The 18,796-nt window shown below is 47.9% G+C and overlaps 1 protein-coding gene across 2 annotated transcripts; it reads right to left on the minus strand.

Moving 5' to 3' along the window:
- Positions 1 to 5,401: 5,401 nt before the first annotated feature.
- Positions 5,402 to 10,203, minus strand: LOC142301406 (uncharacterized). 2 transcript variants are annotated; one of them, XR_012752790.1, is made up of 2 exons: positions 9,046 to 9,130; positions 5,402 to 5,466 (listed from the first exon to the last, which is right to left on the minus strand). XR_012752790.1 is itself a non-coding variant. In XM_075342411.1 (2 exons), the coding sequence occupies exons 1-2, from the start codon at positions 10,151 to 10,153 to the stop codon at positions 5,540 to 5,542; spliced, it is 2,070 nt and encodes a 689-aa protein (XP_075198526.1). In that variant the 5' UTR covers positions 10,154 to 10,203. The 2 variants fall into 2 exon arrangements, 1 of the variants encoding a protein (XP_075198526.1); XM_075342411.1 differs by lacking the exon at positions 5,402 to 5,466 and adding an exon at positions 5,540 to 6,501 and having other exon boundaries at positions 9,046 to 10,203.
- Between the last annotated feature and the right edge of the window lie 8,593 nt (positions 10,204 to 18,796).

The raw sequence follows: 18,796 nt of genomic DNA on the forward strand, positions 1-18,796 counted from the left end.
GGTGGGTGTGAATTTGGGGCAACAACATGTGAAGGTACAGTAGACTTGCATGGATATCAAGGCTTGCGGTGGGCAGGTGTTACATGTGTAATTATACAGGAGTCCCACGATCTTGTTAACACATGCAAGCAGTAATGATTTGGGCAAGAGTAAACTGGCCAATCTCATTAGTGTGATTAAATATGATTTGTCAAGGATGCAGGCGTTTATTTCAGAATAAGTGTATTTTGGTATGGTTGGAGATCGTTGGCAGGTATGGCGAGGGGCCCGAAACTTAACATCATTGAAAAAGTCCTACAGATTATTGAACATGAGGAATTTTCGATTTATTAGGTCAAACAGTGGTGTAGTTGTGCGTCATGAGACGTTAGAGAGTAAAAACCATGATTAGTGTTGAGCGAGTAGCTAACTATTCATACTCGCTATGCTGTTAGCGATTACTGTCCGCTACTCGTACATTCGTTACAAGTAGCGGGCACAATGTAAGTCAATGGGAAATACTTGCTAAGTAGTGAGTAACCTGAAAGCTGTACTTTTCGTGCGAGTAGCGAATAGTACGGCTTTTGAGTTACTCGCTACTTAGCGGGTATTTCCCATTGACTTACATTGCGCCTGCTACTCATAACGAACATGCGAGTAACGGACAGTACTCGCTAACAGCATAGCGAGTACAAATAGTTAACTACTCGCTCAACACTAACCATGATCTGTCCATCAGAAATCCCATTGGTAACGATATTTTTCTGTCAGGCCTGCAAGATGGCATGGAAAGTAAATTGGTGTTGTTGGGTGGCGATGGTTGGAGGATCGAATAGGTGTTTTGACCTTCTCCTTTTTTGGTCCTAAGATAGTCACATGATCACCACATGTTCACTGTCTTGTGCACTGACTCGGCATGAGGAATGGAGATTTTGGTTTGTTTTAACAGCGCCCAAAGGGTGACATAAAATGTTCTGTAATATTAATAAAGCTATGGCTGTTACTAACCCAACATTGGTGTGCTATGTGTTTTATAGTAATAATGGCTAGTTAAGTTTATAAGGTCATTTTATGGTTATTGAAGGTGTAAGAATGGAAGAAGGCCTGCTCAAGGCAGGACCTCAAAGGCCACAGTACCTGGGTGACCTTGCAGCCATTATTGAGCCTGGGGACACCATAGAGACCATCAGCACGATGCCATCGCAATTGAATTATGCCTCCCTCTACAAGCAGATCAATGCTTCTGTTGCTATTGACAGCAGCAACACAGGGGTTAAGTGTTCGTTCTCATTTGCGGGAACACACTTCCCTCAGCACCGTATACTGTATGTATGGTGGATGTTGTAAAGGGGTTAAAAATGTTCCACATGGTGGTAAATGTTCCTCATGTTGATATCAAACTTAGGAAAGCCCCACTAACAGTATGAGGGCCACGTTTGTTCTTTTGAAGGCCCTTAGGTGAAGGATCCGACCAAAAGGAGTCCACTCTTTTGCTTTTATTATAACTAGAAAACAATAGAGGAAAAAAGGTTTTTTTGAGCCGCGCCAATGATCACTTCTCAGGTATTCAGATTAATGGATCTTTATTTTGCACAGGTCTACGCGTTTCTGGAGTCTCAGCTCCCTCCCTCAGGACCATCAGGCATAAGAACACATCAAATCAAATGAGATTTGATGTGTTCTTATGCCTGATGGTCCTGAGGAAGGGAGCTGAGACTCCAGAAACGCGTAGACCTGTGCAAAATAAAGATCCATTAATCTCAATACCTGAGAAGTGATCATTGGCACGGCTCAAAAAAACCCTATTTTCCTCTATTGTTCTCTGTTATCTGCAGTCTGGGTTGCTGCTGCCTTGATCAAAACTTTCCATGCCTGCATAGTAGTTGTGACTTTCACAACTTCATTTGGTGAGTATTACTGCTCCCTGACTCTACCCCGTGTGTTATTGGGGTAAAACCCTATTGCGCTTCTTCTCCACAGCTTTTTACTCATCATTTATTATAACCAGAACAGATAAGGAGGACAGTAGATCAGGAAGTCCTTTTTACATAATGCTGTGATTAACTGATTCTGGTTATTAATGTTGCGGGCTGGGGTTGCCACTTCTCTCTCTCGGGGGCCTGCTCGGATCCAGGTTACTGCTACGGCTCGAGTGGTGACTGGACCCGGGCTCTCACGGCCGCCCATCCTCACAACCGTCAGAAAGGGGGGTATTTACAAGGGACGCCACCCATGGGTTGCGGTGAGGGATGTTGGCACCGCCGCTGCCTGTTAATGGGGCGCCCGGGGCTGATGTAGTGGGGCAGCAAGATGGGATCCCCTCCACAGGTAGGGGAGTTGTAGTCCCGGGGCCCACGGGTCGAACACGGGAGTGATGGCTGCTGGAGGTGGTGTGCTGGACCGGGGGACAGTGGTGTACTCACAGTTCAATAATTTCACACAAGTCCAGTGGTAAACAGTTACCAGTGACTGGCTGTCGTTGGAGGGTGTATTTGGGTCCCACACCCGGTTGATGAACAGATATCCCTTCCTCCTGCACTTTGTGTTTCCTTCTCTTTTGGACGACTTCGCATGGAACGGAGAAGTCGACTCCCAGTTGTATTTGTGTTGGGAGCTGTGGCCCGCGAAAGCTGACTCTTGGGATTTCAGCGGGTTCTTGGCGGACACCCTATCCCCCGCATTGGGCTTCCGTTTTGCTCTATCTGGGCAGTAAATTGGGACAAATGTCTGGAACCTTGTCCCCGGCTGGTTAATTGGAGAGGGGCTTGCAACCTTCCTCGCCCTAGGGTCCAGGCACCCCGACTGTGCACGGCCTCGGGACCGGATTACCGCTGTCGGAATCGGTGGGCTACAACACTGCCCCGGTCCACTTTAGGTCTCTCGCGACCGGATCTCCATCACCTGTGGCTCTGTCCACCGTCTGCCACCTAGCCAAGTTGTCCAGGGGCCTCTACCTCTGACTACACTTCACTGTCAGCTCCACTTTCACTTCACTCCTGAACTTGAGCTCCTCCAAAACGAAACTCCTCAAATTGACTCAACTGACGTGTTTCCTCCCCTGACACCTCAGGACCCCTAGGTGGGCGTTCTCATCTGCCTGATCCCGCCCACTGGTGTGTCCCTATTATCATGAGGGGGTGGCTAGGGTTTAATCGCTGTGTTATGCCTAAAGGCCGCTTTACACGCTGCGATATCGTTACCGATATAGCTAGCGTGCGTACCCACCCCCATCGGTTGTGCGACATGGGCATATCGCTGCCTGTGGCACATAACATCGCGTGGACCAGTCACACTACTTACCTGCCTAGCGTCGTCGCTGTGACCGGCGAACCGCCTCCTTTCTAAGGGGGCGGTTCGTTCGGCGTCACTAAGCGGCCGCCCAAAGTGGAGGGGCGGAGATGAGTGGGATGAACATCCCGCCCACCTCCTTCCTTCCTCATTGCAGGCGGGACCCAGGTAAGGAGAGGTTTCTCGTTCCTGCGGTGTCACACGTAGTGATGTGTGCTGCCGCAGGAATGACGCACTATATCGTTACTGCAGCAGCAACGATAATTGAGCTTAGGGGGGGATGTCACCGATTAGCGATTTTGAACATTTTTGCAACGATTCAAAATCGCTAATAGGTGTCACACGAAACGACATCGCTAACGCAGCCGGATGTGCGTCACAAAATCCGTGACTCCAACGAGATCGCTTTAGCGGTGTCGTAGCGTGTAAAGTGGCCTTTAGTGTGGGTTTGATGATAACAAGGAGAATGTTCACATTTGTGACACTTGGTTTTGCCAGGGCGTCACATTAACAACAAAAGAGGGGACCCCTTTTCCTGGGAACCTTCCTTTAAGTGTGAACCCTAATCTGCATGAACCTGGTCTATGTATTTTAATTTGTGCTGCATTGGAAAACCCAGTACAATTGCCCTCTAGGCTCATGTTATAATGTATTCCTCACCGGGTGTCTGAAATAAGCTATGTTAAGGTGGAAAAAAGTATTTAAAAAATATTACTATTAAATCCTGCCGAAAATCCTATAGGTTTCACAAAATGAATACTAAATAACGGATATTATGAAACAAATCTTACTTCTAAAATGTGATTTATTACTACAAGCATGTAATGTAATTATCCCTGTTGAGGCGGCACACAGGGGGCTCAGCTCCACTTGTAAAGGACTGTGCACTGCTATACCTTGCTCAATACTAGTCAAAAAAAATAAGCTTCCAAGTCAGATGTTAAGGATTATTTCCCAGTTGTCACTGTCAGACACCAAAATAATGAGGGACGCTCCATTTATCTCCATTACATGAGATACTTTACATGCTCAAAACATGGGACATAGATACTGAAAAAAATACTGCATGGTTGAATGGGGACAGTTAGGGAATTCTGGGTTTAAATAGCAATTTACATGACAACGGGTATGGTCGAGTCATTCTTGAAGACTTTACATAAACCCCCCACCATTACCTTATCTAAAATAAACAGACTGCACACCAATATGGATTTTATTGGCCACAGCAGCCTTTTATTATAACAAAACAACATAAATAACAGAAATCCACTCAACAGAACCGGAGGGTGGTCCTCGAAGCCCCAAGAACCTGCCGACGGGTATTCTACCCAAACTGTAGCCAGACTGATGTTTTACCTCCAGCCGCTCAAGCACCGGCTCGGAGGCACCAGTTAACCAACAACCTGGCCTCATCTGAACACATGTCCCCAACCCGCGGCCCACCAGGCCTACCACGGGATTCCTCTACCCGCCGGCATATAAAGAGTGCACATGAGGGGTCCAGAACCTGACGGGTTCCCCCCCACCGTTCCGCCACAAACCGCAAATTCCAACTTCGAGGACCCTCCTCCCCTTCGCCACCAGCATAAATGTTTTGCAAACCTCAAACATTTATGTCCCTCCACAACTTTAGAGCGACCTCAATGCCTTCTTGTATTGACACACACCATATGTCCAAACCCACTGCATTTAGGTGGACTCCGTCCCGTCTCCAAAATTCTCCATCCCCCGACTCCAAATCCGGATGACGGACTGCCACTGCCCCGTTTCTGGCCATAAAGCGACCCACGGCTCTATTTACCTTAACGCGCGCCTTATTTATCCTATCTACGGACCTTGCATCTCGCCAGACCTTCCTTGGGACAATATCCGACCACACTGTTGTTACCTTTGGGTACATTGCCCACAACCGCAAGAGATCAAATTTAATATCTTTTATCAGCTCCCGAAAAGGCCTTTTTCCCAGATCGTTGCCCCCGATATGCAACACTAGCACATCAGGGGCCCGATCCAGCCTCGCAAAAAAATTAAATTCAGGCAGGAACTGTTTCCATGCCATGCCACGTTTACCAATCCAGCGAAGTATAGCATCCTCCCTAGAGAAATGTAATTGCCTACCGCTCGGACGAACTGCAGCCCGCAATGCCGCCCAGAAGACAAAAGAATGCCCCATGATCCACACTAGAAGAGGGCCAGCACCTGAGGGAATAACAAAAGAAAAAACTAAGAAGAAACCGGACACTGAAACATAAAGTAAAAACATTTTCACATTTCACAACCTGTCAATTCGCACATATGACTTGAATCTTCCAGATTCCCACCTTCCAATCCTTTTTACCACTTCATCACTGAGCCCTCTCCTGGCTGCTTCAGTGGCTGCGCCTATTCTAAAAGAATGGCTGCCAAAATCCGCTGATGAGAAACCACCCCGCTCCAAACAGCGTTTGAAAATAGATATAAATTGAAATCGAGACAATGAGGAACCATCCGCATGTACCAACAACGGAATGTTAGCCCCTCCAGCTACTGAACCGAATTCCCTTAAACAACGGACCGGACACATCGCCGATCCGGGGACTCCAAACACCACCACTCTGCAACCTTTTCCTAACTGATCAGTTTTAGAAGAACGAATTAATATTTCAATCCTGTCCTCATAAAGATCGACACTATCCCTCGATAGACCATCCCTTTTAAATCTGGAGGTGCACACCAGCTCCCCTAACCGCAAAGCTGCAAAGAATGCCAAGGAAAAAGCTAACTTAAAGAGACGCTTCTCCCAAATAGAAGTACAAACCCTATCCACTTGCCTCCCCAAACTCAACAGCAATTCGTAAGAAATTGGTCTTCTCTTATCTTCCACTTTCCAACCTCTCCTCCATCCTTTTAGCGCTTGCGCGACTAAAAAGGATTTTGTTACATCCTTAAGGCCCCTAACCTTGAAGCCAAAGGCTAAACCAGCTAAAAAACGATTAACTTTTGGAACCGACCAACCAGCTTCCCAATAATGGCCTACTAGCATTAACAACCGACCATCGTCCTCCATGTCGCCCCCTACAGATAACTTCCAATCCTCCCAAACTTTCCAAGCCTGAGAGTAGGCTGACCAGGTACCACCTGATAATGATCCGGAAATCAGCTTCCTTGCCGCTCGAATGGCAGAACCCACAACTCCATTGGACAAGTCAGACCTTTGGCTTCTGCTGCAGGTGCCAATCTCTGAAAAAGCGCCGTCTGTGAACAAGAAATTGAATCAGCGATAAGATTATGTGCCCCCGCTTCAAATTCCGCCACCAACCAAGAATTTAAAGACAAACACAAAAGAACCAGTTTTTGCAACACCTTAACTACCGGGGGGGACGCCGCTGACAATGAATTAATTGCTGACACCACTTTTTCATTGCTGCCACAGAACTTCAATTTTTTATTCCTGAACCTGTCACCCCAAAGTGTCAACGCCACTACCAGGGGGAACAGTTCGATCAATGTCGCATTTTTCAACAAACCCGCGGACCTCCACTCCATTGGCCACTTGCCATAAATCCAGCTGCCATGACAGTATGCTCCAAAACCCTCAGCCCCCACCGTGCTTATGAATAGGCCTGCCACACTCAGTTTTTCCACAGGGTCCATCCACAACGACTTTCCATTGTAAACTTTCAGAAAATCAGCCCACACCTGCAAGTCCTCCCTAAGTTCCTTTTTCAACCTAATGAAATGATGAGGAGCTTTTACCCCACCTGTTGCCATTGCCAGCCTTCGGCAAAAGGCCCTGCCCATGGGCATGATGCGGCAGGCGAAATTTAACTTCCCAAGTAGCGACTGAAGTTCTCTCAACGTTATCTTTCGTAACTGCCTGGCTCTCTTCACCTCCGCCAAAAGCTCTGCCACTTTTTGCTCTGGTAGTCGACACTCCATAGCTACTGTATCAATGACAATGCCTAAGAAGCTCAATACCATAGTCGGCCCTTCCGTCTTATCTGCTGCCAATGGAATGCCAAACCTCCGAGCTACCGTTTCCATGGTATGCAGTAGCAGGGAGCATTCGAAAGAATCGGCCGGGCCTATACACAAGAAATCATCTAGATAATGTATAAAAGATTTCACACCCGAGACCTCCTTTACAACCCACTCCACGAATGTACTAAAAGCCTCAAAATAGGCACACGACAGAGAACAGCCCATTGGCAGACACCGGTCAATGAAAAAACCTCCGTTCCAACAACACCCTAATAAATGCAGACAATCTGGGTGAACCGGCAATAATCGGAACGCCGCTTCAACATCCGTTTTTGCCAACAAAGCTCCTTTTCCAAATTTTCTCACCCATTCGATAGCCGAGTCAAACGAAGTGTAAATAACTGAACACAGGTCCGGATCAATCCCGTCATTCACAGATGCTCCCCTGGGAAATGACAGGTGATGGATAAGCCGAAATTTGTTCTGCTCCTTTTTTGGAACCACGCCCAGCGGAGAAACCCTTAGGTTCCTTAGGGGAGCCACAGAGAAAGGCCCGTCCATGCGACCTAAAGCAACCTCTTTCATTAATTTCTCAGATACAACTTCCGGAAATCTTAACGCCGATTTTAAATTTTTTGTACAAAAACTAAACTCCCTATCAACAAACGGAATCCTGAAACCATGCTTAAAACCGTCTTCCAACAATAACGCCGCCGCCCGATCAGGGTATCTATTTAGAAAATGCTGCATCTCTGCCAGCCGCACCGGTGTCACTCCTTTTTTCGGCATTATCTCCCCCTTTTTGCTTTCCTCCTCGAAAGCATTTGGATGCGCTATGACTCCCATTGCACACAGAGCATTCGTGTTTGAATTTACACTTGCCCCCGAACTTGCATGCCCCCTCATTAAATAGGAAGCACAATCCTTTCTGCTGGGCAACTGTGTGCCCAGCCTGGACAGGGCCGCCTCCGCTCCCTGGAAAGGACTGCCCACCGAAACCAGACCTATTGGGTGCAGAAACCTTCATCCAAAGGCTGATATCTTTATGATCCCAACGAATGTTGGGACGCACCGCCTTGCGTTGACGAAATTGTTCGTCATACCTAAGCCATCCCTGACCCCCGTACACCCTGTAGGCTTCGCCAATAGCATCCATGTAGCAAAAAAGTCCGGAACAATTATCCGGTGCTTTTTCCCCTATCACGCTGGCTAGTATGGCGAATGCCTGCAGCCAGTTAGAAAAGGTCCGTGGAATTAAACGGTACCTCCTCTTTTCTTCGTCCTCTTTCTTTCCTTCATCCTTCCTAGCCCGGTCTAAATTAAAACGTTCTAATGGCAAAAGGGAAAAAATATCTACGTACTCATTACGCCATATCTTTTCCCGCACTTCTTGTTTAAGGTGGGCCCCCAACGGCCCCCCAAAGCAGACGTACACCTCCCCCTTTGCTGAATCATCTAGCCGTACCATGTCGTCGTTTTCCTTTTCTCCCTGACTAACCGAAGGGGGTTGACTATGTGCTCCGACACCAATCGCACTCCCTGCTGGAACCCCGACTTCCGGCAAAGGATTGGCAACTGCACCAGACAACACGCCAAGCCCCCCAGCCGATACTGCACCTACGCTCGAGCTACCCGTCCATGCCACCGCCGGTGATATTCCCCCTTGGACTCCCACCGAACCTAAAATAACCGCTAGCGTGCGCAACCCCTGTGCTAACATATCTACCCCTGACGGCCCCCCCCCTGACGGCCCCTCAGCACCACTAAGTAAAGGGGAGGGTAATATGTGGTTAAGAGAAAAATTAGAAGGGTTCTCACCTGGCTGCCTGGGTGCTGTGAGCCCAGCAGCCGAAGATCCTGGTTCCTGACGTCTTCCTGCATCCTCCGATTCGACTCTAGCAGAGCCCCCACGGCCTTGAGGGAGGAGGCTCGATGCGAGTGAATCGCTTTCGACGTGGTCTTGTAGCCTTGCCAGCTCCTGCTGGCCGGGTGGCATATCTGGTAATGGCAGGCCCTGCACCTGCTGGCCGGGAGGTAAACCGTGGGGTTGCATGCCCAGCACCTGCTGGCCGGGAGGTAATCCATAAGGTGGCAGGCCCAGCACCTGCTGGCCGGGAGGTGATCCATAAGGTGGCAGGCCCAGCACCTGCTGGCCGGGAGGTAATCCATGGGGTTGCAGGCCCAGCACCTGCTGGCCGGGAGCCTGCTGGCCGGGAGGTGATCCATGTGATTGCAGGCCCAGCACCTGCTGGCCGGGAGGTAAGCCATAAGGTGGCAGGCCCAGCACCTGCTGGCCGGGAGGAATCGCCTGACCAGGAAAGCCCAGCATCTGTTGGCAGGATGTTGACACTGGCTGTGGGAGGGCCAGCCCCGGCTGGCCGGAAGTTGTCATCATCGGGGGGTGTGGCTGCGTCTGCTGGCTGGAGACAGACAACTCTGAGGACCAATCCCTTGCAGGGGGGCATGATCTGTTCTCTTCTATGGAGGGAGGAGGGGCTGCCGACTGCTGCCTGCTCCGTGACCCACGCTGAGAGACCCCGGCCTGTGATCTCCGTGCTCCCTCTCCTCTGCGCCGGGCGGGCGATGCAGGCTCCTGAGCCCCTGCCGACGCCGTTCTTGTCTCCTCCTGCGTTGACCTAGATGGGAGGGAGGCCGACACCTCCCTCTGCTGCAGGCCCCGCCGTGAAGCAGGATTCCTCCCAGGACGGGACCGGCGCGAGGCGGCGGGCCTGGCGGCACCCTGACCTGAAGGGTCCCCTGAGGGGCTCCTTATTCGGCGCCGGACCCGAGGGATAGCTTCTGGGCTTAGGCGCGCCGGAGGCCTGGTCCTCCGCGACCGGCGTGGTTCGGGGGATGGTTGAGCTGGAGCATCCCCGGCCCCTTGCAGCAGGCTGTTCACTGAAGCCTGGAGCCAGTCTGAACCCATCAGGCCGGCAGCGGTTCTAAGCTGTTGAAGAATGGCATCCACAGACTCCATTTTCTGGGGCAGGTAAGCTGGCACACAAGGACATGTAGATTGTACCGTTTTCTGTGCCAAAATGGATGACCCCACTAACTGACCACCCCTTATAAACCCATTAATTGTTCCCGCCCCCACTAACTACGCCCATAATGCACAATTCAAACTTCCTCTATTCCTGCCCCATCTAAATATCTTTAACCCCTGCCTAACCCCCGTCATTTTAAAAACCCCCTCTCTTATTCCCGACCTAACCCAGTCATGTCGGCCTCCCTTTTAAGGCTGTGCCCCGTACGGCCTCTCTGGAGAGGGTGTCCTGACTCCTGATGTATTATGTAGGTCAAAGCAAGCACAGAGGTGGCCCATAGAAGCTTCTATCAATATCAACGAGATAGATGACTAAGGAGACTACGAAGGCCGAGGGAAATGTTTTATTACATCAGAGACATCCCAGTTCATTTTCAGAAATAAAAAATAAAAACATTTCAGCTGTAAAATGTGTCCAATTGCTCAATTGTTGACTTTCCTGACTAAATTACACATCATTCAAAGTGAAATATGGCTGTATCTTTGGACAGCATCTAAATAAATTAATAATATAGAAATTTTCAGTTAATACAGTAATTTTTCAGCATATCTCAAAAGTACTCCATTTATATTTATTTTGACTAATGTCTATTAGGCCGAGGGCCAGATGAGCATGTGAAGAATGGTCTAAAGCTCGGGTGATTTTTACCCATGTGTTCATATTCTGTGTCTGAGGACATCTTTATTTATACAATTTCTTAGCAATGACAATATATCCGTACATGTCGACTGAACATGGGTATTCTATATGGGACCCGATTTTTTTTTTTTTTTTTTTTTTAAGCTGCCATAGACTTCATTGAGCAAGTCTTATCCAATAGATGGAAGAGAATAGTACATATTGCGATTTATTTATTTATTTTTTTTACTCAAATAGCACACTTACAAATAATACACTCCTCTCAACAAACCCTAAATATGGCAATAACTAGTCAGATTTGTTAAAGTGTACGTCCAATTTGTTAAGTTTTTAGCAAATCCTACTACTTGGCGACTCCTAATGGAGTGTAATGTACACACACCGCTGGGATTCGGCTCCACGGGCCAGTACTGGGATTCGGCATACGTGCCGGTTTCGGTGAACATCACAAAACCTCAAGTATGATCTGCATAGTTATGGTATTGTGCTGACTAAAGTCTCAGCTGCTTCTTAATACAATTTATTGAATAAAACGACTAAGACTCTAGTAGACTTGTGATGACAACTATGTAAATTGTATATTTGAGGTCTCGTAACAACCACAGGAAGCAGCAAAAGGGGTGCCACATCCTAGCTTGTATACATCACAATGTTCTGATTGGGCAAGCAGTCTCTTTGCCCTATTTCTATCCACAGTTCCAGTCCACAGTTCAAAAGATGGACTGGTTACTAAGAACTTGCTGCCTGACATTCAGGTTTTGCTTGTTACTCCTTTCAGAAGAACTTGATTGGACCTAAGGCACAGACACCTCTGTGGTTCAAATTAATCTATCGTGACGTAACTTCAGTACACCTGAACTGCCAGGAGTGCGGACCTTGTGGTGGAAATATGGAAGCAGAAGTGTTATGACTGTCTAAATAAGTGCATGACAAGACAAAGATAGTGGATAGGCCTCACAACTAAGATTAAAGGCCGCTTTACACGCAACGACATCGCTAACGAGATGTCGTTGGGGTCACAGAATTCGTGATGCACAGCCGGCCTCGTTAGCGACGTTGTTGCGTGTGAAACGCAGGAACGACCGTTAACGATCAAAATTACTCACCTTATCATTGATCGTTGACGCGTCCATCCTTTCCCGAATATCGTTGCTGTTGCAGGACGCAGGCTGTTCGTCGTTCCACCAGCGATTTGTCCGTGACGCACAACCTGTAGTAAGTCAATGCTAAAATGAACATATTTTTTTTTGCCTACTGACCTAATATATTTGGGGGTGCTCCACTAACAGAAAATTGGACCCCAAACTATTCCTCAATTCCTGTAAGGTAAAATAACAAAGCCAGTCATCACCCTCCCCTGCTCCAGTGCTGGTTCTCCACTGCTACATGGGTTTCTGTGTTTGGATGCAGTCATATCTACAACACACGTCACCGCTACAGCCAGTGTTTGAGCTCAGCGGCTCTGACATTGTAAACAGTAAGAACTGTTGAGCTCAATGATTGTCTGCAGCGGAAATGTAAGATGTAAATACTAGTGATGGGTGACCCCCCCCCATGTTTGGGTTCGGGGGCCTCGCACGAACGTTTTGTAAAGATCTTGTTTGGGTTCTGAGATAACACGAACTTGCGTCAAAACACCAAACTCGGGCTTTACAGTTATGGGATGGGGCAGGGTCTGTAAAATAAAGAATATAGTTAATAATAAACATTGTTATCATACTTACAGGTCTTGCAACACGTCCTGCAAACTCTGTCTCCCAGCCACTTCTGCTTCCGCGTCCGATCATTGCTGTGCCCCCCGGTAAGCACCACTGACTAAGGGATCTTCTATGACGTCATAGCCATGTGATCAGTCTGGTGTGCATGTTGTACAGACATTGGCTTACAGCAGGGGTGGGGAACCTCCGGCCCACGGGCCGTATGCGGCCCCCGGGCACATTCCATGGGACCGCTGTGCTCTGACGGCAGCCGCGCTTTTCCCGGCTGCTGGCCCTTTAAATCCCACTGCCCGAATACCTGAGGGTAGATGCTAGAATGTATGGCATCTATCCAGATCCTGACTTCCAGGACCTGACTGCAGCCCATACATTCTAGGCTTAACCCCGGCCTGTGCGAGTGTGCTCTGGTGGGCGGGGTAAGCAGCATGCTGCGATAATGTCACAGAATAGCTGCAGCAGATTACCAGCCTGCCGGGTCTGTGCTATGCTGTGTGTGTGACTCCTCCCCCACTCCAGTACTGTGAGTGCTCAACCCATCGCTGCCCCCCCCGCTCAGTGCTGTGTACCCCCTTGTGCAGTGTGCCTCCACCCAGTGCTCTGCCCGTGCTGCCACCCAGTGCTCTGCCCGTGCTGCCACCCACTGCTCTGTCCATGCTGCCACCCAGTGCTCTGTCTGTGCTGCCACCCAGTGCTCTGTCTGTGCTGCCACCCAGTGCTCTGTCTGTGCTGCCACCCAGTGCTCTGTCTGTGCTACCACCCAGTGCTCTGTCTGTGCTGCCACCTAGTGCTCTGTCTGTGCTGCCACCTAGTGTTGTACTTGTCCCCAGTCATGTCTGTGCCACCGCCAGGGCTGTCCGTGCCACCGCCAGGGCTGTCCATGCCCCCCTAGTGATGTATATGCCCCAGCCTCTCCTGTGATGTGTACTCCCAGTGTCTCCTGTAATTTATGCACCCCAGCGTCTCCTGTGATGTGTACCCCCAGTGTCTCCTGTAATTTATGCGCCCCAGCGTCTCCTGTGATGTGTATGCCCCGAGACAAACCTGGAAAAGCAGCTGTGAGAACCAAGATGATCAATATCACCGAACATCAGAGCCGCACCAAAGATAAGCAGCTCCAGCCACCACAGTAGGGGTGAGTTAATTAATCGTTTGACTATATATAACAGGGTAGTTTTCAAGTTGATAATTTTGTGCGGCCCCCAAAGGTTAGTAGGAAATTCCAAATGGCCCCCGGCAGTAAAAAGGTTCCCAACCCCTGGCTTACAGACTGGTCGCATGACTATGACGTCATCGAAGGTCCTGTTAACTGAACTTCGACTGTCGCTGTGCGAGTGTCACATCGCATCACCCGGCACGGCGCACACTCTCCCGACAGGAGCGGGTCGGCTACATGTATTTCCATGCAGCTGAGGCGCTCCTGTCCTGAGAACGTCAGGCCGTGCGGGGTGATGCAATGCGAGACGCAAGTGGAATCATTGCCTGTCAGCCTGCTTCTCGCTGTCTGTACAGAGTGATGACGCAGAGCTGACAATGCTCTCTCTGCTTCTCACTCTGTATAGATGCCTGTCTGTGCAGAGTGAAGAAAGCTAACAACGCCCTACCTGTTGGCTACGTCGGACTAAGGTTTTTTTTTATATATATAATAAAGATGGAGTCTAAATGGGGTTTTTTTGTTTTATTTCTAATAGAAACATTTTTTTATGTGTTATGTGTGTTTGTTTTTTTAGTGTTTACTAGAAATTCAAGGTGGCCATGTCTATATATTGTGTATGTATGTGTGTGTGTGTGGGTGTATATATATATATATATAGATAGATAGATAGATAGATAGATAGATATAGATAGAGATATAGAGATATATATAGATATATACATACACACATACAGTATATATGTACAGCTCTGGCAAAAATTAAGAGCTCACTTCCAAATTTTCATTTTCTGATTTTCCTCTTTATAGCTATATTTATGAGTAAAATGTAAACTGTTTTATTCTATAACCTACTATTTTAAGAAAATAAATACAACATTTTTTGCTCGGAAATTCTCAGACATGTCAGTAGTTTACAGAATAAAAGAACAACCAATTTACATTGTACTCCAATATCTAATATATAAAGCTGTGTGTGTGTGTGTGTGTGTGTGTGTATACATGTATGTATGTCCGCTAAAGGAATCCGCACCGTCGCATTTACAATCACGAAATTTTGCACAGACACCCCATGTGACTCAGGGAACGTCATAGACTATATTTGGGCGGGAAAATTTAACCCCGCGCTTTACAATTATTCTCCAAAAATCCTGCCTCTATTAAACTGAATGGAGGTGGGAGCTACAGGCTATAAATAGCAACTGTCAGTGGTTGCTATAGGAACAAAATAAACTGTTAGTATAAGAAGATTATGTGTGAGGTAATAAGATGTCGGTGGGGAGGCAGATAGAGAGAGAGACAGAAAAAGACAGACAGACAGACAGACACAGACAGACTGGGAAAGAGACAGTGAGATAAACGGCCAAAGAGAGACCTGGAAAGAGAGAGCCCTGGAAAGAGACAGACCTGGAAAGAGACAGACCTAGAAAGAGACAGCCGGGCAAACAGACAGACCTAGAAAGAGACAGACCGGGCAAAGAGACAGACCGGGCAAAGAGACAGACCGAGCAAAGTGACAGACCGGGCAAAGAGACAGGCCTAGAAAGAGACAGACCTAGAAAGAGACAGCCGGGCAAAGAGACAGACCTAGAAAGAGGCAGACCTAGAAAGAGAAAGCCCTGGAGAAACACAGCCTTGAAAAGAGACAGACCGGGCAAAGAGACAGATCGGGCTAAGAGACAGACCAGGAAAGAGACAGCTGGGCAAAGAGACAGACCTAGAAAGAGACAGCCGGGCAAAGAGACAGACCTAGAAAGAGACAGACTGGGCAAAGAGACAGACTGGGCAAAGAGACAGACTGGGGAAAGAGACAGACTGGGGAAAGAGACAGACTGGGGAAAGAGACAGACATAGAAAGAGAAAGCCCTGGAGAAAAACAGCCTTGAAAAGAGACAGACCGGGCAAAGAGACAGACCGGGCAAGAGACAGCCGGGCAAAGAGACAGACCTAGAAAGAGTCAGCCGGGCAAAGAGACAGACCTAGAAAGAGACACACCTAGAAAGAGACACACCTAGAAAGAGACAGTCCTAGAAAGAGACAGACCGGGCAAAGAGACAGACTGGGCAAAGAAACAGACTGAGCAAAGAGACAGACTGAGCAAAGAGACAGACTGGGCAAAGAGACAGACTGGGCAAAGAGACAGACTGGGCAAAGAGACAGACTGGGCAAAGAGACAGACGGGCAAAGAGACAGACGGGCAAAGAGACAGACGGGCAAAGAGACAGACGGGCAAAGAGACAGACTGGGAAAGAGAGAGACAGACACACACATAGAGACAGACACAGAGATAGAGACAGACAGACAAGGAAAGAGACAGACAGAGAGACAGCGACACACAGACAGAAACTGGGAGAGAGACAGAGAGACAGATACTATCCCGGGCAACGCCGGATACTACAGCTAGTATAGTTATAAAGAGAAAAATCAGAAAAACTGAAAATTTGGAAGCGGTCTCTTAATTTTTGCCAGAGCTCTGATATATATATATGCGGTATTTTTGATTCTCAGCACAGATAAAACAGACGGCTACGGGCTGCCACCCCCATCTACCTGACTTTACTTTGGCTGGCAATCAAAATACAGGGAAGCCCATTCATTTTTTTTTTTTTTAATTATTTAAAAAAAAAAAAAAAATGTGTGAGCGGTCGCCATATTTTGATCGCCAGTAACGTAAAGCCAGGCAGCTGGGGTCTGGGATTCTCCGCAGCTGCCCCTTGATATGGCGCATTGTTTCTTAATGCCATTTCCAGGCACTTTACCAGGCTCGTCCAGCGGCCATGAAGGCGGTGGCTCACTGGGTAATAAAGGGGTTAAAACCAGCTTTGTATTTTCAGATGGTACTAAGCCCGAAATTTATGGTGTCACGCCAAATTAGACATGGCCACCATGAATTTCTAGGAAACAGTACAAAAATACACAACACAGAGACATTTTTTTATTAGAAATAAAACAAAAAAACATTTAGAGACTCCATCTTTATTATAAAAAAAATCCACAGGGAGAAGCAATGTCAGCTCTGCTTCATGACTCAGTACAGGCAAACGTCTCTACAGAGAGAGAATCAGGCTGACACTGACAGTAATAGTCAAAGTTCAATCGGTATTCACTGCACTGCTCGTCACTCTTCGGCTGTTTTCGGCCATGTTCATGGTGACGTCAGGAACACGGCCCAAAACAGCCGCAGACTGTCGAATGACGAGCAGCGCAGTGAATATCCCCGGAAGTTAACAGGACCTTCCATGACATCATAGCCATGTGACCAGTCTGTAAGCCAATGTCTGTACAACATTCACACCAGATTGGTCACATGGCTATAGCCTGCTTTACACGTTGCAATTTCGCATACGATCTTGTATGCGATTTGCAATGCCCCCATCGTATGTGTGGCACGTTCAATTTGTTGAACGTGCCGCAAATACGAGTAACCCCCGTCACACGTACTTACCCGTCCATACGACCTCGCTGTGGGCGGCGAACATCCACTTCCTGGAGTGGGAGGGACGTCCGGCATCACAGCAATGTCACACGGCAGCCGGCCAATAGAAGCGGAGGACCGGACCTAAGCGGGACGTAAACATCCCGCCCACCTCCTTCCTTCCGTATTGTGGGCCGGGAGCCGCAGGACGTAGGTAAGATCTGTTCATTGTTCCCAGGGTGTCACACACTGCGATGTGTACTACCCCGGGTATGATGAACAATCCAACGTGCAATTCTAGAGACAGGTATGATGTGCATGCGATGAACGTTTTAACGTGCAATCGCACGTACCTGTCACACACTGCAATGTACTTACAATGCCGGATGTGCGTCACTTACGACGTGACCCCGCCGACACATTGTAAGATACATTGCAGCATGTAAAGCGGGCTTAAGACATCATGGAAGGTCTTGTAGCCAGTATTGGTTACCCGGGGTCACAGCAATGACTGGACGCGGAAGCAGAAGTGGCTGGGAGACAGAGTCTGCAGGACCTGTAAGTATAATGACAATGTTTATTATTAACTATATTCTTTATTTTATAGCCCCCCCCAGCCCCATCCCATACCTGTAAAGTCCAAGTTTGGTGTTCGGACGCAAGTTCACGTTATCTCAGAACCCGAACTCGAACTGTAAAAAAAGCTCAGGCGAGTCTCCCGATCATCGGGGGGTTACTACTACATTACTATTATTACATATTACTATATTACATATATTATATTACATATTACATATATTATATATTACATATTTTATATTATTATATTACATATTATTATTACATTTCTACTTCTGTATTTTTACCCATTCCTGGTTTTGGCTTACAAATACTGAGGTAAAGAACTTACCAAATACTCGTGTCCATGTTGTCTAAGAGGCACAGTCTCTCCAGTTACTGACGTGGACAGCTTGACTAATCTTGCCAATGGCTTGCTCTTACCACCAGCAGCTACTCTGTGGACACAATACAGGGGTCCTCGTTGTAAGCACAGATCCCTGTTTAGGCATTAAAAGGTGAAGGCTGGGGTTCCTCTGGGACCTGCTTTATGAAGAGGCAAGAGCAAAGTCTGTATGAGGATGCCTTTTCGAGCTGATGGTTTCAGACAGAACAATAGTAAAATTGTCCAGGTAGATTCTCTTTAAACAAAATAAATTTGGCTCCCAATATTTACACCAGTAGTTGGCTCAATTTAATCCTGTATTTTGCTCAGTAAATATTCCCTGATGATTTTACTATGGGACATAATAATTATTTCTTTCTTAGTTTTTCATGAGAAATACTATAGACCAGACCTGGGCAAGATGCGGCCCGCGGGCCGTATCCGGCCCGCCTACTGTCTGTGACCGGCCCGCCCGTCTTAGCTCAGAGTTGGGGGCGTGGCCTGATCTACACTGCTGAGAGCAGACGCAGATACTGTCCAGATACACCGTTGCCAGATGGACTGCTATTACAGAGCCCGACCACGCATCCTGCGGGTGGGCTGGCCAAATGCCCCCTGGGTTGGAGACTTAACAGGTGTTTCGGGCCGCCATACCTT

The sequence above is a fragment of the Anomaloglossus baeobatrachus genome, chromosome 4 (assembly GCF_048569485.1).
Source record: "Anomaloglossus baeobatrachus isolate aAnoBae1 chromosome 4, aAnoBae1.hap1, whole genome shotgun sequence".
In the NCBI taxonomy this organism is placed as follows: domain Eukaryota; kingdom Metazoa; phylum Chordata; class Amphibia; order Anura; family Aromobatidae; genus Anomaloglossus; species Anomaloglossus baeobatrachus.

Bases quoted from the DNA above. Each gene is read 5' to 3' on its own strand.
- LOC142301406 (XM_075342411.1), bottom strand. From the start codon at position 10,153: ATGGGTTCAGACTGGCTCCAGGCTTCAGTGAACAGCCTGCTGCAAGGG. The intron at 6,502-9,045 runs GTGAGAACCCTT...TCTTGTTCACAG, and splicing joins CACAGCACCCAGGCAGCCAG to ACGGCGCTTTTTCAGAGATT.